We start from the raw sequence: 19,420 nt of genomic DNA, 5'->3' as shown, positions 1-19,420 counted from the left end.
CTTACTGTGTGTCTTGGGAATTTACCTGAGGCTGAGGACTGGGAAGTTGCCTTTGCTTCATTATGAGGCTCATGTCTCCTTTGTCTTTGCATTTAATTAGTGGCCCCCAGTGGCAGGAGCTTTCCCACCAGTGAGGTGGAGGAATTCCTCTGGAGCATTTTGCATGGGCATGTCTTTCCTAACCATCTGGTCCTTGCATCTGGGAGGCAGTGTCTGGCACAGTCTTCTCCCACTGGCTTTTCTCCTGCGGTATGCTTCCTGCAGTCATGTTAAGGAAGTTGATGGCTTGAGTCTTATAAGCATCAGGCTTGCCAGATTGCAGAAAGAGGGTAGAACAGGGACTGGCTTCACACCTGGACCTATCCCCTAATTCCTTACAGATGGAAAACGGCCAGTCCAGCCTCAGTTTAGGGTATGCCACTTGTCCCTTTCTTTGAAGTAAGTAAGATTTCTATCCTTTGACATGTTTTTCTATCATTTGAATCGAAATAGGCTTTATCATCTTCAAACTTTCACGCAAATAAACGAAAGAAGATGAAGCTTAACCTTTTGACCCCACAGAAAATTTGGGGGCTGGCTCAGCTTTCCGTTTGTCGGTTTTAGAAAGTGAATAATAGAAATAAGTAATAGCTTTGAAATGGGTATTTTTCTTAATTGCAATATTTTATTTAACCCTTGCCTGTGATAGGGTTAATATGAAGACATAAATGCCAAGATGATTGGCAAGATGCCAAGGCATAGAATTTATCGGACACATGTAGTATCAGATATATAATTAAGCCACTCATTAACTAGAACCACTAAGGCCCAGTCAGTGAAAGGAAATGGGGAGCTCAGGGTTAAAAATGGCCTCTGTCTTTCTCTTATTTGTGTAATCTTCCTTCCTCCTCAGTTTAATGAGACCAATCTGCCTCTTTTGAAATTAAAATGTCAAAGATTCATTTGAAATGAGCTAAGGCAAAAAACTGGCTGATGCTGGAAACTGCAAGGAGAGGACTGACAGAGCCTCAAAGCCCTTGAGTTATAAGCATGGGCTAACAGAACACTCTCTCAAAAATAAAATGCAATCCTTCAAGTGCAAAAACCAAGGGTGGATTTGTGTGTGGAGAGGCTTTGGCATCATCCGTTTCCTAAATTCACAAGTTGCAGCTTTTCAGATAAAGCTGCTCCCTGGCTGCCTTCTCTCCATCTTTGCACGGGAAGGGGTGAAATGGGGAGCACTGCTTGGCAGGAAGTCTGTACATGGTGGTGGGGGGGGTTATACTAAATGCACTTGCATTTCTGATTAGGCTTAGGCGGTGGGCCTTGCTTTGGAATTCCATTCTGTAGCCTTCCTTGTCACAAAAGGAAATGTACAATGTCACCTCTGACAGAGTTGGTAATGACAAAAACCATAACTTACACGTGGAGAGAACTTTTAATGATTTCAAAGCATTTTCACATCTGGTCTCCCATTTGCTGCTCATACCAAGCCTGTGAAGTAAATAAAGCAGGTACCGTTGCCCCCAATGTCCAGATGAGGAAACAGGAACAGAGAGCCCAGGGATTTCCTGAAGGTCACCCAGTTCATTAGTACAATAGCAGCAACTGGAGTCCAGGTGTTTCCATTCATCTGCCCCTCCCTTTCAGCACCATGATTGGCAGGGGGAAAGCAAGGGAGAGTGGGAGTGGGGCCAGGCCAGTGGTTAATGGTGTATGGACTGAGGAGCGGGTGTTTTCCAGCAGACCCTGACCTCCTCAAAGGCCTTGGCACTTCTCTTTAACCCATGTTTCAAGTAATCGTTTAAACTCTATTAGCTATGGAAGGCTGAGGCCTTGAATCCACATAAACCTTGCCTAGAAATCATTTTCATGAGAGTAGCCAAGAGTGTGTGACAATTAAATCCATTTGTCATGCTGCTTTTTTTGATTTGTCATTGTCTCAAGTTGTTAACTTGGAGAATTAGATTCAGAGCAGATTGTTCCTAGGTCCTAGTGTGTAGGAGATTGCAATCCTCTCGTGGCCCCATGACTTGAGCTTGCTATAAGTGGCTCTATAGGTAGTAAGCTGGTGACCCCTGCTCCAGAACCCTCCAACCCTCCTACCCCATGCATGCATGGAGACATGTGGTCACCCATGCAGGACAACAGTCTCTCCTATTTTTTGTTCCCAGGACACAGGCTGTGGTCATTTTGTGATACATTTTCCACTGCACAAAAAGGTATGGTGGTGGGAATGCAGTTTATCTTGGCCCAGTGACTGTGACCCCTCTGGATGGCTTTGGCAGCTGGCCTACAGGTGTCCCATTTTGGTGATAATCAAGTTGATCTTCCCATCAGACCCGGCCTCAGCTCTGGTTCTTTCTTTTTCAGAGTAATCTCCATAAAGAACTACCACCCGAAGATCAGAATCATCACTCAGATGTTGCAGTATCACAACAAGGTAGGGCAGGAAGAGCCTGTTCCAGGCCTGGAATCACTTCCCTGTGTCCAGCCTCTTCTCCCTCACCATTCAACATCACATAAGTGCATGTGTGCGAGCACATGAAAAAAAAAACACACACACTCATGTGTGCACATGTGTACACCAGAGCAACTCAAAGGACTGGGTAAAGAGGTGTGGTGGTTAAAACCTCCCTAGGACATTTCTTTAGTATAAACAACTTGTTTGCAGTTGGTCACTGGAAGGAAACTCCTTCATGAACTAATTCATTCATGGAGGAAGAATTATTGAACCACTAGGTTCAGAAACACTGATGTATTCCCATTCATACCTAAATTACAACAGCCTCCATTGTTTTCTTTTCTTTTTCTTGTTATACTTTGTGCTTCAGTCATTCCTTCAGTCAGCATTTATTAAATGCCTTTTATGAAGTTAGCACTCTACCTGATACCTGGAGAGTTATAAGTGAAGTAATCCTCCTTTGCATACTCGGGGACCTAGCAGTTAAGGTGTATAAAGTCCCCTAGGCAAATGATAGGACTTCTCTCCCGGAGACCAGGTGCACTTGAAAGAGCATAATACACTCTGAGCGGAGCATGTGGAACACATTCTCAAATTCAGGATGAGAATTTGCAGAGTTAAATCAGGAAAACAATTGGCTATCCAGAGATTAAACATAAGAAATTTTCCTAATGTTGTAGTGGACAGTGGGGGAGTTGATTGGAAAGAAAACAAAGGCAGGCGTCTGTGTTGTTTCCCTGTGATTACTTCTTGGTAATCCAGAGTCCAGTCTCATTCAAAGGCAATGTTCCTTCCCTTGGCTGACTGGTCAGCAAAGGCCCAAGAAAACAGCTTTGGGGGAGGGAAGGTGGCATCTTTCTCTGTTTGATGTGGTACCAGTTATCTCCTTAATGAAGCTTAGAAACCGGAGGCTGCTCAGTACCTGGAGCCAGGTGTCCTATCTGAACAGAATAACTCCCTGCTGGGTTATGAGTGAGAGTGTGCCCCGTCTTATAGGCCATATTCCCTACGAAATAGGCAGTCAGGTGACCCAGAGAAAACCCCATTCTGCCAAATGCACCAGCGCCATGCCATTATTTTTTAATTGCTGGCAAGTGCTGGCCCATTTTGCTGTGTGGAGGCCCATCAGAGGCCATTGTTGAGTGAAGCCTGCTGTCAGTGACTGGCCCACCACTCGGAACCGCTGCCCACTGCCAACCATTGCCCAACCCTCAGCAGGTGGCTCCGCTGCAGAACACGTTGCTCTCCAGCCAGTGGGTCTGGTGGTGGGCACCCGAGGTCACATTCCCCAGTTTGTCCTGACAACTCAAGGACACTGACGAGATAAACAGAAAGTATTGATAACTCACAGGCTTCAATCTGGAGAAGTGTCTGATGGCAGTCCCTGTAGGTGGAGGTGAATTTTATTATCAAGGCTGACTAGTGACAGCTCCTGTGGCAACGAGCACTTTTTCTTTCACTTTGATTTGAAATTTCATTTAGTGTGGGAGTACTTTAAACTGTTGTTTAGATTTTTGGCTGAATTTAGATTGAATAGGAAAATTAATGTTGTATGTTTAGAGAGGGATGTCAGTTCGCTTTTTTCTCCTTCCAGTGAGTGCTGATGCAGCATCTTCAAGAAATTAAGAAGGATTTCAGCTGTGTGCTTCTTGTCAAACTCACAGAGGCTCAACTGGCCTCAGATCTAGACAGTACCTGGTCAGGAATCACAATCTGAATGTCTTTGACATAACTCTTTACTGTAATCATTCAGAGACAATGATGGAAATACTGAACGATCCATGATTATATGCTTAAAACACATTTTGTTTAGAAACATCCCGATTTATTTAGGTTTCAGGGTTAAGCAAAATCGCTTACAGACCCCTGAAAGGTTAATAAAGACATAGGATCTAGAGCGACTTAGACACAGGCATTTTTCTCTATGATTTCATTTCCTTGTTCTAGAGAAAGAACAAAAAGTACACTCCTCCGTGCCACCTCATTCCTTGTAGAATTCTAAGTGGATGTTCTTCACCTGCTTCACAATTTTATTCTTTCCTAAGATGTTTCCACTTACAGTTTCAACATGTTTTTCCTCTTTTCTTCAATATTTTTTCTTTCCCTCTTGGCACTTTATCTGCCTCCAACCTAGATGCCAAGTGGTCTCCACTCATTAAAACTTGCTTTCAGGAAAGAGCCTGGAATGTGCCTATTGACTTACTGTCTCTATGAACATATACTAAGGGATAGTCCGTACTGGACACCAGCCATAAGATATAAAGAGTTTCCATCCCCTGCATCCCCTGTGCTCTAATAGTAGTGATGCTCTAGGGCCTCCAGGATGTAGGAAGCTGCCTACTTTCTCTCTATGTAAAACAGGCCTTGAGTGTGTCATCATAATAATCTCAGACATTTGAATCATATTTGATGGTTTTAAAAGAGCTTTGACATTCATTATCTCATTTAGTCCTCACTGGCCCATCTGTGCATTTTTGTATCCCAGCGTCACTTCAGACCAGGGTTTCTAACTCTAGTGGACACAAATTATGGTCACTGAGCAGCCAGTGAGCTGGGACAGAAGGTGACAGCCAACTGCCACCTTCTCTTTAAATGGAACCACAGCCCATTGAACCAAACTGTGACTTGTTTCATAGAAGGCCTCATAAAAGTTGGCCTCATAGAAGTGCTGATGCTCTCCAAACTAGATCTTTTTAATATTGCTAGAATTCATGGAGAGAAACGCTTTCATCCAGGCTACCTCTGATCACAGAAGAAAGATGACATGGGACATCTTCTGATTTGAGTGCAATGTCTTGAAGCTCTTCTATGGATAGAAAAGAATGATTTAGGACATCTTCGAAGAGTGTCACTCCTGATGATTACTTATTATTTTCCTAGCAGACTAGTATAAGAGGCCTTTGTCTCTGACTTGGAAGTCAAGTCTCCATGACCCCATGTAGATGCAAGTTCTTTGACCTTTCTCACTATCAACTCCTACACTTGGGCAGTGGGATTAGAGAGTTTCATTTTTTTCTTTTTTTTCCAACTTTTTTGCCATAGGATGAGTGTGCTCACCTGAGAGAGACAGAGACACAGAGAGGGAAACTAAGAAATCATGCCCCAGAGGGGATGACCATGCCACAATCCCTTCTCCTCCAATCTTCTCTTGGAACTCTGAGCACACACTCACACATGCTCAGGGGGATTTTCAAGCCACCCAGTCTAAGATTTGAACCATGGTCAGCCATATGGCCACCACCATGCCACCTGCTTTTTTTAAAAATGACCTTCTTTGTTCTTCATGGTTGCTTTCCTTGCATATAGTGAAAGATGGAACTGGGACTGGAATTCATCTTTGCATGTTTACCAGGCAGTCCTTTTTCCACATTCCTTTTCTGTGAGATGAGAGGGGTGGGAGTCAGTAGCAGGAGTGGAGAAAGGCCCTGGTGCTACTAGACCTGCTCTTGATAGTCTTTAAATTAGAGAGGATTTCTCTCCAGACTCCTGTGCAGTAACACTGGCATTTTCCACCAGACGCACATTTCCTCAAATGGAAAGGACAAAGTTGCCAGAAACAAAGAATTCGAGTTCTTGAGTCAATCTCCTCTCTTTATTCCGTGCACACAGATTTCCCTTTTGGCCTTTGAGATATCAACCTTCTCTATGACCTGTGATCGGAGATGCAATGATGACCAAAGAGGGAGGCCAGGAAAGTCTGAGACATGAAACAAACTTGACTTCCTTGTGTAATAACATGTAAAATATGCCTAAAGAACTCAAACCAGATGGAGACATGACAGACCCAAGGCCTAAACACTGAGGCTTCATATTCTGAAAAGCACATGAGGATATGAGAGACTTTCTGGAAAAGATTTTGCTATTTGTTTGAAGGTGCTGCGAAGGTTATGTGGTGTCTCTCTAGGGCTTGGACCACCCAAATCTCCTGTCACACACACTTGTTCATTACTTAGATCCTATTTATCCTCGTTCTTCTCAGGTACTGTGACTACAAATGAGTATTTCTCCACTTAAACTGGTATGAGTCCTGTGGTGTCAGGGAATTACAGGAGAAGTCACCTTCTTAAGCCAGTGAGGAGCAGAGAAAGCACAGGGCTAAAGGGCAGGGCTAGTTGTTGGAATAGAGCTTAGAATGTGGTGGAGTCCTCTGATACCTGGCTTGACAGAGAGGACCATCTACTGTGGCCTCCACACAGAACTGTTTAACTTACTTTCATCAGTGGGGAGACAGTCATCTCTCCCAACAGTAACCGCTGCTGGTGTAGGACTCACAAGATTGTCCCAGAGGTAGAATCTGCAAACAGGACCATCATAAGCAGAGCATGACCTGCTCTGTTTGTACATCAAGTCTTCAGTTCTTCTAGTATTCTAGTACAACTATAGGGTGAGCATTCTTTTTCTTTTTTTAAGAATTATTTTATTTTAGGGACCAGCAGTTAGTGTAATGGCTGTGTTGCTGGACTCCCACATAGTCAACCGCGGTTCGCGTCCCAGACCTGGTGGCTTGAACCTCACGCCGGGCTCATGTGCGTGCATGCCCAAGATCCCGAGAGGAGAATGGAGGAGAAGGGATTGCAGCGTGACCATCCCCCCCTGGGGGGTGATTTCTCACTTTCTGTCTCTCTGTCTCTCTCTATCTTTCTGGCGAGTGCACGCGCCCTATAGCAAAAACCTCTCAAAAAAAAAAAGAATTATTTTATTTTAAAAAAGAACTATTTTATTTGACTTCATTCATTCATTATTTTTAATTTGATCAGAGAGGGAGAAAGAGAGAGAGAAAGAGAGAAAGAGAGAGAGAGAGAGCAAGTAAATCGCCAGGTCTGAAACTCAGACTGCGGTTGGCCATGTGGGAGTCCAGCACCCTTAGCTACCACCTGGCAGTCTGCAGGGTGAGCATTCTTTATCCCAAACACAAAATGCCCCAAATTCCAAAATGTCTTGAGCACTGATATGATGCCACAAGTGGAAAATACCACACCTGACCGTATGTGACAGGGCTACAGTCAGAATGGTGACTACAAATGAGTATTTCTCCACTTAAACAGGGCTACAGTCAGAATATTGCAGTAAAAAATACTGTAGAAGGCAGTCTCATGGCCTGGTGGTTAAGGCAGCTGGGTCTCACATGGCTGACAGTGTGGTTCAAATCTGAACCTGGCAGTTTGAGAAACATGCTGGGCATATGTGTGTACGTGCCCAAAATACCCAAAAGAGGGAGAAATGGAGGAGAAGGAATTGCAGCGTGTCTATGCCCCATGAGGGCTGCTTTCTCATTTTCCATCTCTCTCTTTCTACTGCCAGCATATGTCCCCTTTGGCAAAATTAAAAAAAAAATACCATAGGACTAGTAGATGGTGTAGTGGTTACATCACTGGATTCTCACATGGCTGACCACAGTTCAAGTCCTGGACCCAGAGGCTTAAAAATCACGCAGGGCACATGCGTGTATGTGCCCAAGATCCCAGGAGGAGAATGGAGGAGATAGGATTGTGCCATAGCTATCCCCCAGGGGGTGATTTCCCACTTTTTTTCTCACTACCTCTCTCTCTCTCTGTTCGGTGAGTGCATGCACCCTATGGCAAAAATCTCTAAAAACAAAATACTGTGTAAAACTACCTTCATTTTATATAAATATAGTTTTTATAAACAAATGAATTTCATGTTTAGATTTGAGCCCCATTCCCAAGATACCCAAATGTATATATGCAAATATTCAAAAATCCAAAAGATATCTGAAACCCCAACATATTTCTGGTCCCAAGCATTTTGGGTAAGGGATATACAACCTATACCATATATCGTCCTGATAGTGAAGAGAAGCCTTCTTTGGTGCTCCTTACATTTGCTGATATGTAGAGAGAAATGAGAGAAATGATCATTTCAGGGCCATAGAATCTTGGCCTTGGCAGGAACTTTGAAGGGTTCTCTGATTCAACTTCCTGTGCAAAGCAAGAGTTCTTTCTACCATGACTTTGAGAAATACCTACTGAATCTTAGGGTCAAAGACCTTGTATTTCTTGAGGTAGCTTTCTTCATTTAGTAGAAAAATTACATCTTTATAAAGTCCCTTTATAAAACTACCTAAAACTGCTTCTTATAGTAAATACCAGTCAGTCCTAATTCTGGCTCCTGGGGCAAAGCAGGACAAACCGTCTTTGACATAGCAGCACCTGAGTATCAGATGTAGCCAGCCTGTCTCCCCGAGGATGTGGTCCTTCTTCAGGCCAAATGTTATAAACTTTCTGAACCATCTCTTAGATCTTTTCTAGAATGCTTATCTCTTCTTGTCCCTTCCCTGTCATTGTTCTCAAAGGTGTTCATTGAAGTTGCTCAATTGATCTTTTTTCCTAGTTAAACCTGTCTGTTCAAACTGGATCAAGTCCTCTGGAACTCGTCTGAGCAGTTCACAGCAAAATGTGTTCATTTCCCTTGACCTGGAGACCATTTCTAACAAGCACACATTGGCCTTCTGTGTAATTTCTCACATTGTTGGCCTCTCCTTGAGGTTTTAGTTACCCATACACTTAAATGTTGCTCTGTATGTGTGTTTAAATCTGTCTACTGACAAGATAGATCTTCTTTGGAATTTGTAAAACTTTTTTTTAAACCTAAATGCTGTACTTGACATTAAGGCCTTGTCCTTTTCTTTTTGCCATAGAGTATGTGTGCTTGCCAGAGAGAGAGACACACAGAGACTGTGAGAGGGAAAGTGAGAAATCACTCCCCAAGGGCGATGGCCACACTGCAATCCCTTCTCTTCCAGTCTCCTTCTGGGATCTTGGGCATGCACGCAGGCACACACACCCTTTGTAATTTTCAATCTACAAGATCCGGGACTCAAATTGCAGTCAGCGATGTGGGAGTTCAGCAGCATAACTACTATGCCATCCGCTGGTCCCAAGGCCTTGTACTTTTTTCTGTTTGTTTGGGTTTTTTTGGAGAACTTTTTGAATTTTGAGTCTTTCATCCAATGTATTATGTATAACTCTCTGCTTCATACTTCTTAAAAATAAGTCAATGGGCATCTCTCTGAGTCCTTGCCTTAGACTCTGATGTAATTGTTCAATTGAATCAATCTATTTGTACAAGAGATTGTAAAATGTCTACACGGTGATATACTCAGCGACTTTAGGCAGTGGTTCTCAAAGTGTGGCCCCCAGATTAGCAGCATCAGTATCACCTCCAACAGGCTAGAAATGTAAATTCTCCAGCTTCACACCAGATCTACAGCGATCTGTGTTTTGATGAACCCTTCAGGTAATTCTGACACACGTTTAGGTTTGGGAGTCACTGATATGGACTATTGTGAAGGTAGGTCAAAAAGCAACAGAAAATACTCAGGCTTTTGGCTGTCCATGGTCTATGTGAGGAGCTAGTTTATGAACAACCCAAGCAGACATCCCGATAACATAGGCCTGTCACAAGTGGAAACCCCCTCTGGGCTCTGTTTGGCTAAGCGACAAACCTAAGGGGAGAACTTGGGCTTGGTAGGTACAGAGTAATGTTCCAGAGCTGGAAGTCTGATGTACGGAAGGGATGAACACCAGACCTAGGCAAAGAAAAGGAAGGATGAGTCTGGATGACTAGAGTGCTTGGGCGATGCTGCATTTCCCAGAAGAGATTTTAAACAATTGAACATTTAACAAAGCAAGGCCTCATACCTGTTTTTGTTTCTACAGGCCCATCTGCTAAACATCCCGAGCTGGAATTGGAAAGAGGGTGATGATGCAATCTGCCTCGCAGAGCTGAAGTTGGGTTTCATAGCCCAGAGCTGCCTGGCTCAAGGCCTCTCCACCATGCTTGCCAACCTCTTCTCCATGAGGTCATTCATAAAGGTAACGTCGTGTCTTATTAGCACACATTAGCCCAGGATTCCATTTGTCGTGGGGTTGAGTAGAGAGCACAGCTTAAACTCAAAACAGATCGACGGGCTTTAACCACTTTGGTTAGGGAGAAATTCCTTGTTACGGATTTGGGCACGAGGCCAGCTTCTTTCAGAATTATGTTTTTATTTTTATTTGGCACATCCATGGCCATTAAATGATTGTTCAAAGCACAATCCTCTCTTTTTTTTTAGATAAACCACATGTTTATCTATCAACAAAGCCTCCGCTGTTAAAACAAAAATATGATTTATATACATTCCATATGGAACCGGAGCGCCTAAAGAAAAGAATTATCATTTTGCTCTTTTATATCAAGTGGCTGGTGGACCTCTCACTGTGTGGATAAATGCAGACCATGTGTTTGTGCTAAAGCCCAAACCCCAACAACATAATTCATTTATTTATTTCTGCACAATCAAGGAGGCCAGCAGGGCTGACATGCCATGGTTATTGGAATGGAGAGTGAGATGAGGAACTGCATCCCCAGCAGCCTGTACACCAAGAGACCGGCCGTATGGGTGTGTTCATCTCCTCATCAGTCCGCACCCCACAGAGCTGACTGGGCAGCCACTCTCAGTCCCTGAATTGTCCACTACTTGCTAGACTAACTCAGACAAAGAGAGAAAGGACTAACTCTTTCCTTACAAACTAGGCCAGGTCATGAGTATTTCGAGGGTATTGCACTGAGGATCTAGGCCCCTTAAAAGCAGCACAGGTTAACTCAAATTCTCCCTCTTGGATTATTCTTAGCTTAGACAGTCGAGGTGGCAAAACCAGACTAGCCCAGTCCTTTTTGATTCGGTGCTGGTAGTGATTAGCTCTAGATCTTCTGACCTTACATTCTCCTTCTTATTGCATAACCAGCAGAATTAATCTTAGTTGAGATATGAAATTGGCAAGTCACTATGAGGTCCTGCAAAGAGTGCCAGAGGCTCTGAACTCAAAGGTGTGAGACCTCCAGCCTCCTGCTATGGCTGCAGCACTCACCAGCAAGTCATTCGATGGAGCCAGGGAACAGCCCATAGTGTAGTGAGTGGGACGGGTGGAGAATACGAGGATGCAGGTGTATTCATGCTTGCACTGGGCCTCCATGTGTTCTGTTACTTATAGCAGGAGTTTTTCTAGATCTTTTCCCCATGGATTCACTTAACCAACATTGTTTGTCCAGTAGGTAGTTAACATTGCTCTACAAAAGAACAAATTATTCCAGAGTCCCTTCCCTTTAGCAATATTTGTAGCAATTGATTCCTTGATTTAAAAACAAAACAAAACAAAAACTTCTTGTCTTCATTATGAGCCCAAAGACCACAGCTCAACAGAATTCTGGGCTCCGACTTAGCTTACACATAAAGACACTGCATTCTTCTTAACGTCTGCTTTAATCCAGACTGCTGTTATTCTGGCTGTAGGCAAAACAGAGGTGACAGGAAGGTCTGTGTGGCTGTGTTTTGAGACAAGCCCCACAAACCAGATGTAGCCATATGACTCCCAGAGCTCTGACATTCAGCACAAGGACCCCAGATCTAGGATAGGGGATGGTCACCAAGGGAACTCTTCTGGCTCTTTCAGCCCAGCTCTGGTGGTTTTGTTCCAGCAGGGGATTGCCCACAGGACCAAGCACGAGGTCTGAGATGCTGGGCTGTGCTTCCTCGTGTTGATGTGACATGGGCCTTGGCAGGGGCCCACCACAGATGGGGCCACTTGACATGCGTATGTTTTGATTTTGTGGTGCCTGCGTGGTAACTGGAGCTGCCTGTCAAGAAAATTAATAAAGTGGATGTGACGCTGATTCTTTAGTGTTATTACCAGCAGGGAGAACTTCAGCCCAGCTTTCTTCAGGACCCTGATGGGCCTCACCTCTAAAGCCAAGGACGTCCCCTCCAGCTCAGCTAATCCCATTGCCAAATTTCTATTTAGGAAGAGCCTGTGGGAAAGGCTGGGCTGGGCGCTAGTGTAACTGAAAACACATTTTCCTCCCAGGGTTATGTTACCACATTATTTCTGTCCAGGGCCAATTCCCCCATGTTGGAAGTAGCTCTCTGAATATGGCCTTTTGACGTTGAGGTGCTCTTTGTATTAGAATGTGCTAAGGTGTGTGACCTGGAAATAACAAGGCTTCCTTTTGCATATATATGTTTGCATTTTTAATTTAAAATCCAGACAGCCTTCTTCATGTGCTCCCATTCTATATAGTAGCCTTTGTGTACTTTCCCTCCGAATTCCAGATCCTGGTCTCTCGTAGGTCATGGCACACACCATTACGATGTGCTCCTTGGCACGTTTTATGTATTATCTCCCATCTCGGGAATCAGAAAGCCCTCACTTATTGTTTTGGGGTGGAGGCAGGTGGAAAAGGAAACCTATAAATGGATTATTGTTTATAGAAATTGCTTCCTTCCCCTCAATGACCCCCATATCCGTGCAGCAGAGAATTCAGCACTTCCACAGAGACAAGCAGACCTGTAGGATGGAGGGAGCAGAGATGAGGGTTTGGCAGCTGTTAATCCTTTGGGAACACTTAGCATTTCTGGAAGCCAAAGGTAAAGTGTGAGCTCACCATGTCTCTTGCCCTGAGCAGGTAGTGTCTGTTTCTTGGTTCTGCAGAATATATTAGACTCTGCCCCTGCTCAAAGAAGAGGAAAGAGAAACAGGACTGGAACCATGCACTATTACCACAGGCAGAAGCACACTGACTGATCACGGGGCGTTTCATTATACATGAGACCAGAGAGCCAAGACTTAAAGTGTGGCTGATGGAGTGTAACAAAAGAGAGAGGCACTACTAGCATTCAGGAATTACAAAAGAGGCCCAGCCCAGAGGAACCAAGGAATACTGGGGGACACTTATTCATCTCCCCACCGAAGTTACTCTCAAAGATCCTAACCTCAGGTCCCAAGTCATGGGTCATGAATGGCGAGCTTTTATTTAAATATGTTATCTTTGAATTGATCTGAACTTTCTGGGAACTTCTTTACATTTTTAGCCCACATCTTTGGATAATGAATTCCTTAAGTTTGCTAACTACTGTTAAAGATTGTTTTCCTGGCTATTTGTCCTTAATTTTCTCCATTTAAACTTTAAGGCATGCCCTGTAGGGTTTCTGTTGTGCTTGGATGTAATACATCTGTGCTGCTTTATATCCAATACTTTTAGGCTTAGGATGGCAACCCAGGGGTCTCCAGTTCAGGAGCTGTTGTCAATGACAGGTTTTGTGTAATAGGGTCTTGTTTTAACCCGGGAGTTCCTTTAAAGAATACAAACAAATAGGTAGATGCCTGTGACTTATCTGTATCTACGTTATCAACCAGGCCTGGAACATGTTGTTCATTTACCACTATCTGATCTCCTACTGGCCTGTCAGGTTCCAGTGAGACTCTCCCTAATGTCTTCTGGAAAGACCAAGAAAAGAAATTCATTTAGCCTATCTGCCATCACTTCATCCTTGAATAAGTGGTCACACTTACTCTATATGTGGCTTCCTCACTTATATAATTTAAAATCCATTGATTTTTGTTTCTGTTTTTGCTTCTGAGTCTAGCTGTTTATTTAACTTTCTCTTCAGCAATGGGGTTTTGAGTTGAGACCTGACCTGCCATCTTTATGAATTGTGCTCTTATTCTAACTAGATTAGCTATCCTTGCACATGATAAATTGTGCACGTGTGTATTTTCTAAAAGGTGATTAACTCTTAAAATTGTTTTTCAGTCTATATTGAGACTTTCAACTTTGCAAATTTAAATAGTCTCAGAATTGCCAACCTTTTTAACTATGTTAACCTACCATTTTATACATGCACGCACACATACACACTAGAACGTGGTATGTACCCCATAATCCCATAATCGTTTTTTTAGTGAATGAGCCAGTTGTGAAAATAGAGAATACATGGGGTCTATTTCTTGTGTGCCCCCCTCCAATTCCATAAGATTGGGAGTTTGTGGATGAAACGTTAGCTAATATCAATCACGGCAGAGCCTCCTCCATCACAGTTTCTGTTGATGAACGAGGAAGCACTAGGGAAATCAGGCCCATGTTCCCATGTTATTCGGATTGTATCTTGGCTGAAATGGTCATGGCTGGACACACAAGCCAATTGTTCTTTATTTCTATTACTGCCTTGAGAGAAACTTTTAGCTGTGCTCGCGTTAGCAGCACATATACCAAGAGAAACTTTGAGTGACACGTTGTCCTAGCACTAATCGAAGCCCAGGAAATCATTGTAATACCTTTAGTTTGGGCTGTATTTATTTGTGTGTGTGTGTGTGTGTGTGTGTGTGTCTGTGTTTATAATATAGTTTAGAAGCTAGAAATATAAATTAATAACTTTTTTTTGGAAGTTTTTGCTATAGGGCACGTGAACTTGCCAGAAAGCAGAGAGAGACAGAGAGACAGAAAGCAAGAAATGACCCCTTAGGGGGAATGACCACTCCGCTATCCCTTCTCCTCCATTCTCCTCTTGAGATCTTGGGCACACACGCACCCAGTGTAAGTTTAAGCCACCGGGTCTGGGACTCGAACTGTGGTCGACTACATGGGAGTTCAGCAATATAGCTATTATGCCAACTGCTGTCACCTAAATTAAGAACCTTTTAACAACAGTTAAGAGATACTGACCTCTGACTGTGTGCTAAGCCTTATATTAAGTACTTTATGTGCTTTATCTCATTTAATCCTCAAAATGACCCTGCCTAAAATTGGCACAGTTATTATCCTCACTTCTGTGCGTTAAGAGAAGTTCCACAACCTTCAAGAGGGTATATAGCTTGGAATTAATGAACTCTGATGTTTGAGTTGAAGCAAACTGGTTCTAGGTTTGTCCTTGAGTGTACTGAGATAAATATAATACATGATAAGAGGAAACCTTAACCAGTGCCATCATTTAGCATAAATCTTAGCTTTCTGCAATTTATTTTATGGAGACTATTGATTCAATAGTAATTACAATGACACCTACCATATTCTAGGCAGTGCACTAACCACGCCAGCATCTTATTGCTAAGAGGCTCTGGGGTAGGTTTCAGGAAGCTCCCACTCTCACTGGGATGTGTAGATACACATTTGCATAGTCTCATCCTGTGTGTCTGGTTTACTTTTATGGCCAGCTCTGCCAGGGTGATGTCACTGCATCAAAACAGGTGATTGCTTAACCTAGGCTGGGGTAAATCAGGGTAAGTAGGGACTGACATTATACCCTGTGGTTTTCAGGGGGTGAAAGTAATTGCAATCTAAAATAAGAAGATCTGAAGGGCAGGTAATGGCTTAGGTGATTCTTGGAAAAAGTAAGTGTTTTAGGATTCTTTAGTAAAAACAATATCAAATGTGTGAGTGTGTGTGTGTGTGTGTGTGTGTGTTATTGAGAGAGATTGATTGATCTGTTGTAAGGATTTGGCTCACATAGTTATGAAGGCTGAAAAGTCCCAAGCTCTGCAAACCAGAAACCTAGGATTACTAATGGTATAGTCTCAGAGTGAGTCTGAAGCTGAAAACCAGGAGAACTAATGGTGTCAGTTTCAAAAGTAAGAGGAGGTTGATGTCTCAGCCTAAGAGTAGGAGGTAGAGAGATTTTTTCTTATGCCTTCTTTTCACTTTCTTCAGGCCTCTGATGGATTAAATGAAGCCCATTCACATTGGACAGGGAATCCTTACTCAGTCTACCAAATGTTTGTCACATCTCAAAACACCCTTGCAGATACAACCAGAATAATTCTCTATATTTTTTTAGAGAGAGATTTTTGCTATAGGTAGGGCATGTGCACTCGCCAGAGAGACAGAAAACAAGAAATCACACCCCACCCCCCCCAGGGAGATGGCCATGCTGAAATCCCTTCTCCTCCATTCTCCTCTTGGGATTTTAGGAACACACACTCATGCACATGAGCCCATCCAGTGTGTTTCAAGCTGCTGGATCTGGGATTTGAACCACGGTCAACCACATGGGAGTTCAGTAACATAATCATTATGTCATCTGCTGGTCTTGGAAAACCAGAATAATATTTAACTAAATATCTGGGCACCTCATGACCCAATCGAGTTAACATATTAAAATTAACCATTACAGCAAGCAATTCTTATTGTCTGGTGGCTGTAATCTTTGTAGATTGGGCTGATGGAGTTATATCAGAAGGAGAGCTCCCAGTACGAAAACTGGGACCAGCAGTTAGCGTAATGGCTATGTCGCTGGACTCCCATGTAGTCAATCGTGGTTCGTGTCCTGGACCCGGCAGCTTAAACTCACGCCGGGCACGTGTGCGTGCGTGCCCAAGATCCCGAGAGGAGAATGGAGGAGAAGGGATAGCGGCATGGCCATCCCCCCGGGGGGTGACTTCTCAATTTCTATCTCTCTGTCTCCCTCTGTCTTTCTGGCAAGCGCACGAAAAAAAAAAAAACAAAAAAAAAAAAAAAAAAAAAAAAAGGTAGGAGTTGATAAAATCTCTGAAGTGGGGCCAAAAGTGCCAATGATAAAGCCTGGATCAAGGTGGCTTTCTCTTTCCAGGAGTGAAGATAAACGGTATCAGAGTAGAGAGTTTTTCTGGAAAAGTGAACTCACATAATGCAAGTTAGTTAGTAAAACGCAAGATGTTGCTTATTCCACTACCCATGGATGTTAATCTAAACAAAAATGGTGCCATGATGCCATTTCTGCACATATTCCACACTAGCAAAGAGTGGCTTTCCATATAATTATACCACTTCGTTGATACTCTCAATTACTCTCAATACTTTTTGACACATAGATGACACCCTTATTTGTATCTCTAGCTAAAACCTCTCTAGAGCCTCTCCCCGGACCCCACAGCATCCTCTCTTCTACAGCTGCTCAAAATGTTCATTTGAATGTCCCTTTCATATCTGATTCAGCATGTCCAGAATGGAATTTCTCTTCCCATTTCTTTTTTGTTTCGTAATTGTTTCAAGTTTTTGGCATAGGGCACATGTACTTGCCAAAGAGAGACAGAGAGGAAAAGTGAGAAATCACCTATGGCGGTATGGCCATGCTATAATCCCTTCTCCTCCACTCTACTCTTGGGATTCTGGGCATGCACACACATATGTGCTTGGCATGATTTTCAAGCCACTGGGTCCAGGACTTGAACTATGATCAGCTGTGTAAGAGCCCAGTGCCTTAACCACCATGCCACCTGCTGGCTCCCCTCTTTCCATTTTACTATTGGAATGTCATCCTTTTCATTACTAAAACTGAAAACTTTGTAGTCATCCCTGACTTCTCTTTTCCCCCTCAACCATCAAATTTAATTCAGCAGTAAATCTTGGTTCCCTTTCAAAATATGCCCATAATCTGAATACTTCTCAAGTCCTCCACTCTTCCACATCCAAACTACCATCATCTCTTCCCTAGAGTTTGATAGAAACCTCCTAATTGGTCTGTCTTCTGTGTCCTCTCCCTTCAATCCATTGTCGATAAAGTATCCAGGACAATTTTTGCTGAGTGTGGACAAGATTCTGTGACTCCTCAGCATAAGTCTCTCCGTGGGGTCCCATCTCACCAGAGTCACATCCTTGCATTGGCCTAGGGGTCCTAAGCAGTTGGGTTCCTGTGACCTTGCTGGCCCACATCCTGTTTGCTGTTCTACTCCTTGTGGCAGTTCCCTTCCCTAGGCTTTTGTACTTGCTGATCGCTCTGACTGGGGTGTTCTTCCCCTAAGTCGCTCCTTGGCTTTCCTTTGTCAAACCCATCTCGCCTTTGTTCAGTATTAACTTCCCAGTGAGTACTTCCTCTAAAGTCTTAGAAATACATTTTAAAAAGGATTAAAAACAAACTTTTAATTAAAGTGTAATATGTAAACTGACAAATGTGCATGTAATAAATGTACAATTCGTTAAATATGCACAAATTCAACACTCCCATGTAACCAAAACTCAGACTGCAAAGGAGGAATAATGTAGAAATCCCCTCCTCCCTTATGTATGTATGTATTTATTTATTAATTATGAATAATGTACAAACAACCTTCTCCTTATTTATTTTTTTAACAAGTCTGGTCATAGTATATGATCGGGTCTGTTTTTGGGTTCTCCTGGGGAGAATTAGTATCTGTTAATATTGTTTGCCAATCTGTAAGTATGATTTCTCTCTTATAAAAGGACACTTTATGACTCAACAGCTTTCCTGGCAGATGCAAGAAAACTAAGAAGAAAGTAACTAAGCTCATAAACTCCTCTGGACCTTCCGGGGTCTGGAGAATAGATGTCCCGCTTCTCTCTACTCTTTAGGATGTAGGTGTTCTCTTTGGCTTCATGTGGGTGGAGGTGGATAAGGTTTCACGTGGAAAGAACATAGGAGTTGCATTTAGACAGTACATCACTCTTCTCTCCACACCCTATCCATGTACATCCCTATGTGTTCTCCTGGCTTCATATCCAAGCTGTTTTTGCCCCCTAAGCTGTTGTAAGCACTGTGAATCTAAGGGCTACTTGGTAAGCCCTCAGCACCTAGAACACCACCTAAAGCAGCACCTGATGATAATAGTTTTACAATAAATTATTGTTGAATAAATCAGTGGATTAATTGCCTCTGTCTGTCCTGGTCAGACTGTGTTACAGACAGCTGGGTGGAGCCAGGATTAACAGGAACTTATAATGTGGTGGTATTTGGGTGCTGAAAACTTCCTTCTTTGCAGCTATACATGATTCCCTTGCCAAATTAAAGAGCTTTGACGTGGTATAGAAACTCACAATACAAAGCTTTATAATCCTTGGCGAGGATTACATGGAGGCTGTGTAGAGTTGGTTATAAATCATTTCGACTGCCAGAAAATTCAGTCAGTGTGTTGTTTAACTTCACAAATCAAAATAAACACCCATGAATTGAGATGAATTTGCTAAACCTCAATATCCCATTGGGTCAACATCATTCTGTATCCCCCTTTCTTTTTTTTTTTTTTTTGAGAGATTTTTCACTGTAGGGCGCGTGCGCTCGCCAGACAGACAGAGAGAGACATAGAGACAGAAAGCGAGAAATCACCCCCCAGGGGGGATGGTCACGCCGCAATCCCTTCTCCTCCATTCTCCTCTCGGGATCTTGGGCACGCACGCACACGCGCCCGGCGTGAGTTTTAAGCCACCGGGTCC

General features: G+C 43.1%; 1 protein-coding gene across 6 annotated transcripts in view; it reads left to right on the top strand.

Annotated features, from left to right (window-relative positions):
* Positions 1-19,420, top strand: part of KCNMA1 (potassium calcium-activated channel subfamily M alpha 1) — an 818,234-nt gene that overhangs the window by 596,849 nt on the left and 201,965 nt on the right. For all 6 annotated transcript variants that reach the window (XM_027774363.1, XM_027774362.1, XM_006154895.3 and 3 more), the window contains exons 13-14: positions 2,353-2,422; positions 10,123-10,278. In XM_027774363.1, coding sequence (XP_027630164.1) covers positions 2,353-2,422; positions 10,123-10,278 — 226 coding nt within the window. The remainder of the gene's footprint in view (positions 1-2,352; positions 2,423-10,122; positions 10,279-19,420) is intronic.

The sequence above is a fragment of the Tupaia chinensis genome, unplaced genomic scaffold, assembly GCF_000334495.1.
Source record: "Tupaia chinensis unplaced genomic scaffold, TupChi_1.0 Scaffold000424_1, whole genome shotgun sequence".
NCBI classification, from domain to species: domain Eukaryota; kingdom Metazoa; phylum Chordata; class Mammalia; order Scandentia; family Tupaiidae; genus Tupaia; species Tupaia belangeri.
The sequence above is the reverse complement of the archived record's forward strand: the minus strand, read 5'-3'. Positions and strand labels throughout refer to the sequence as shown.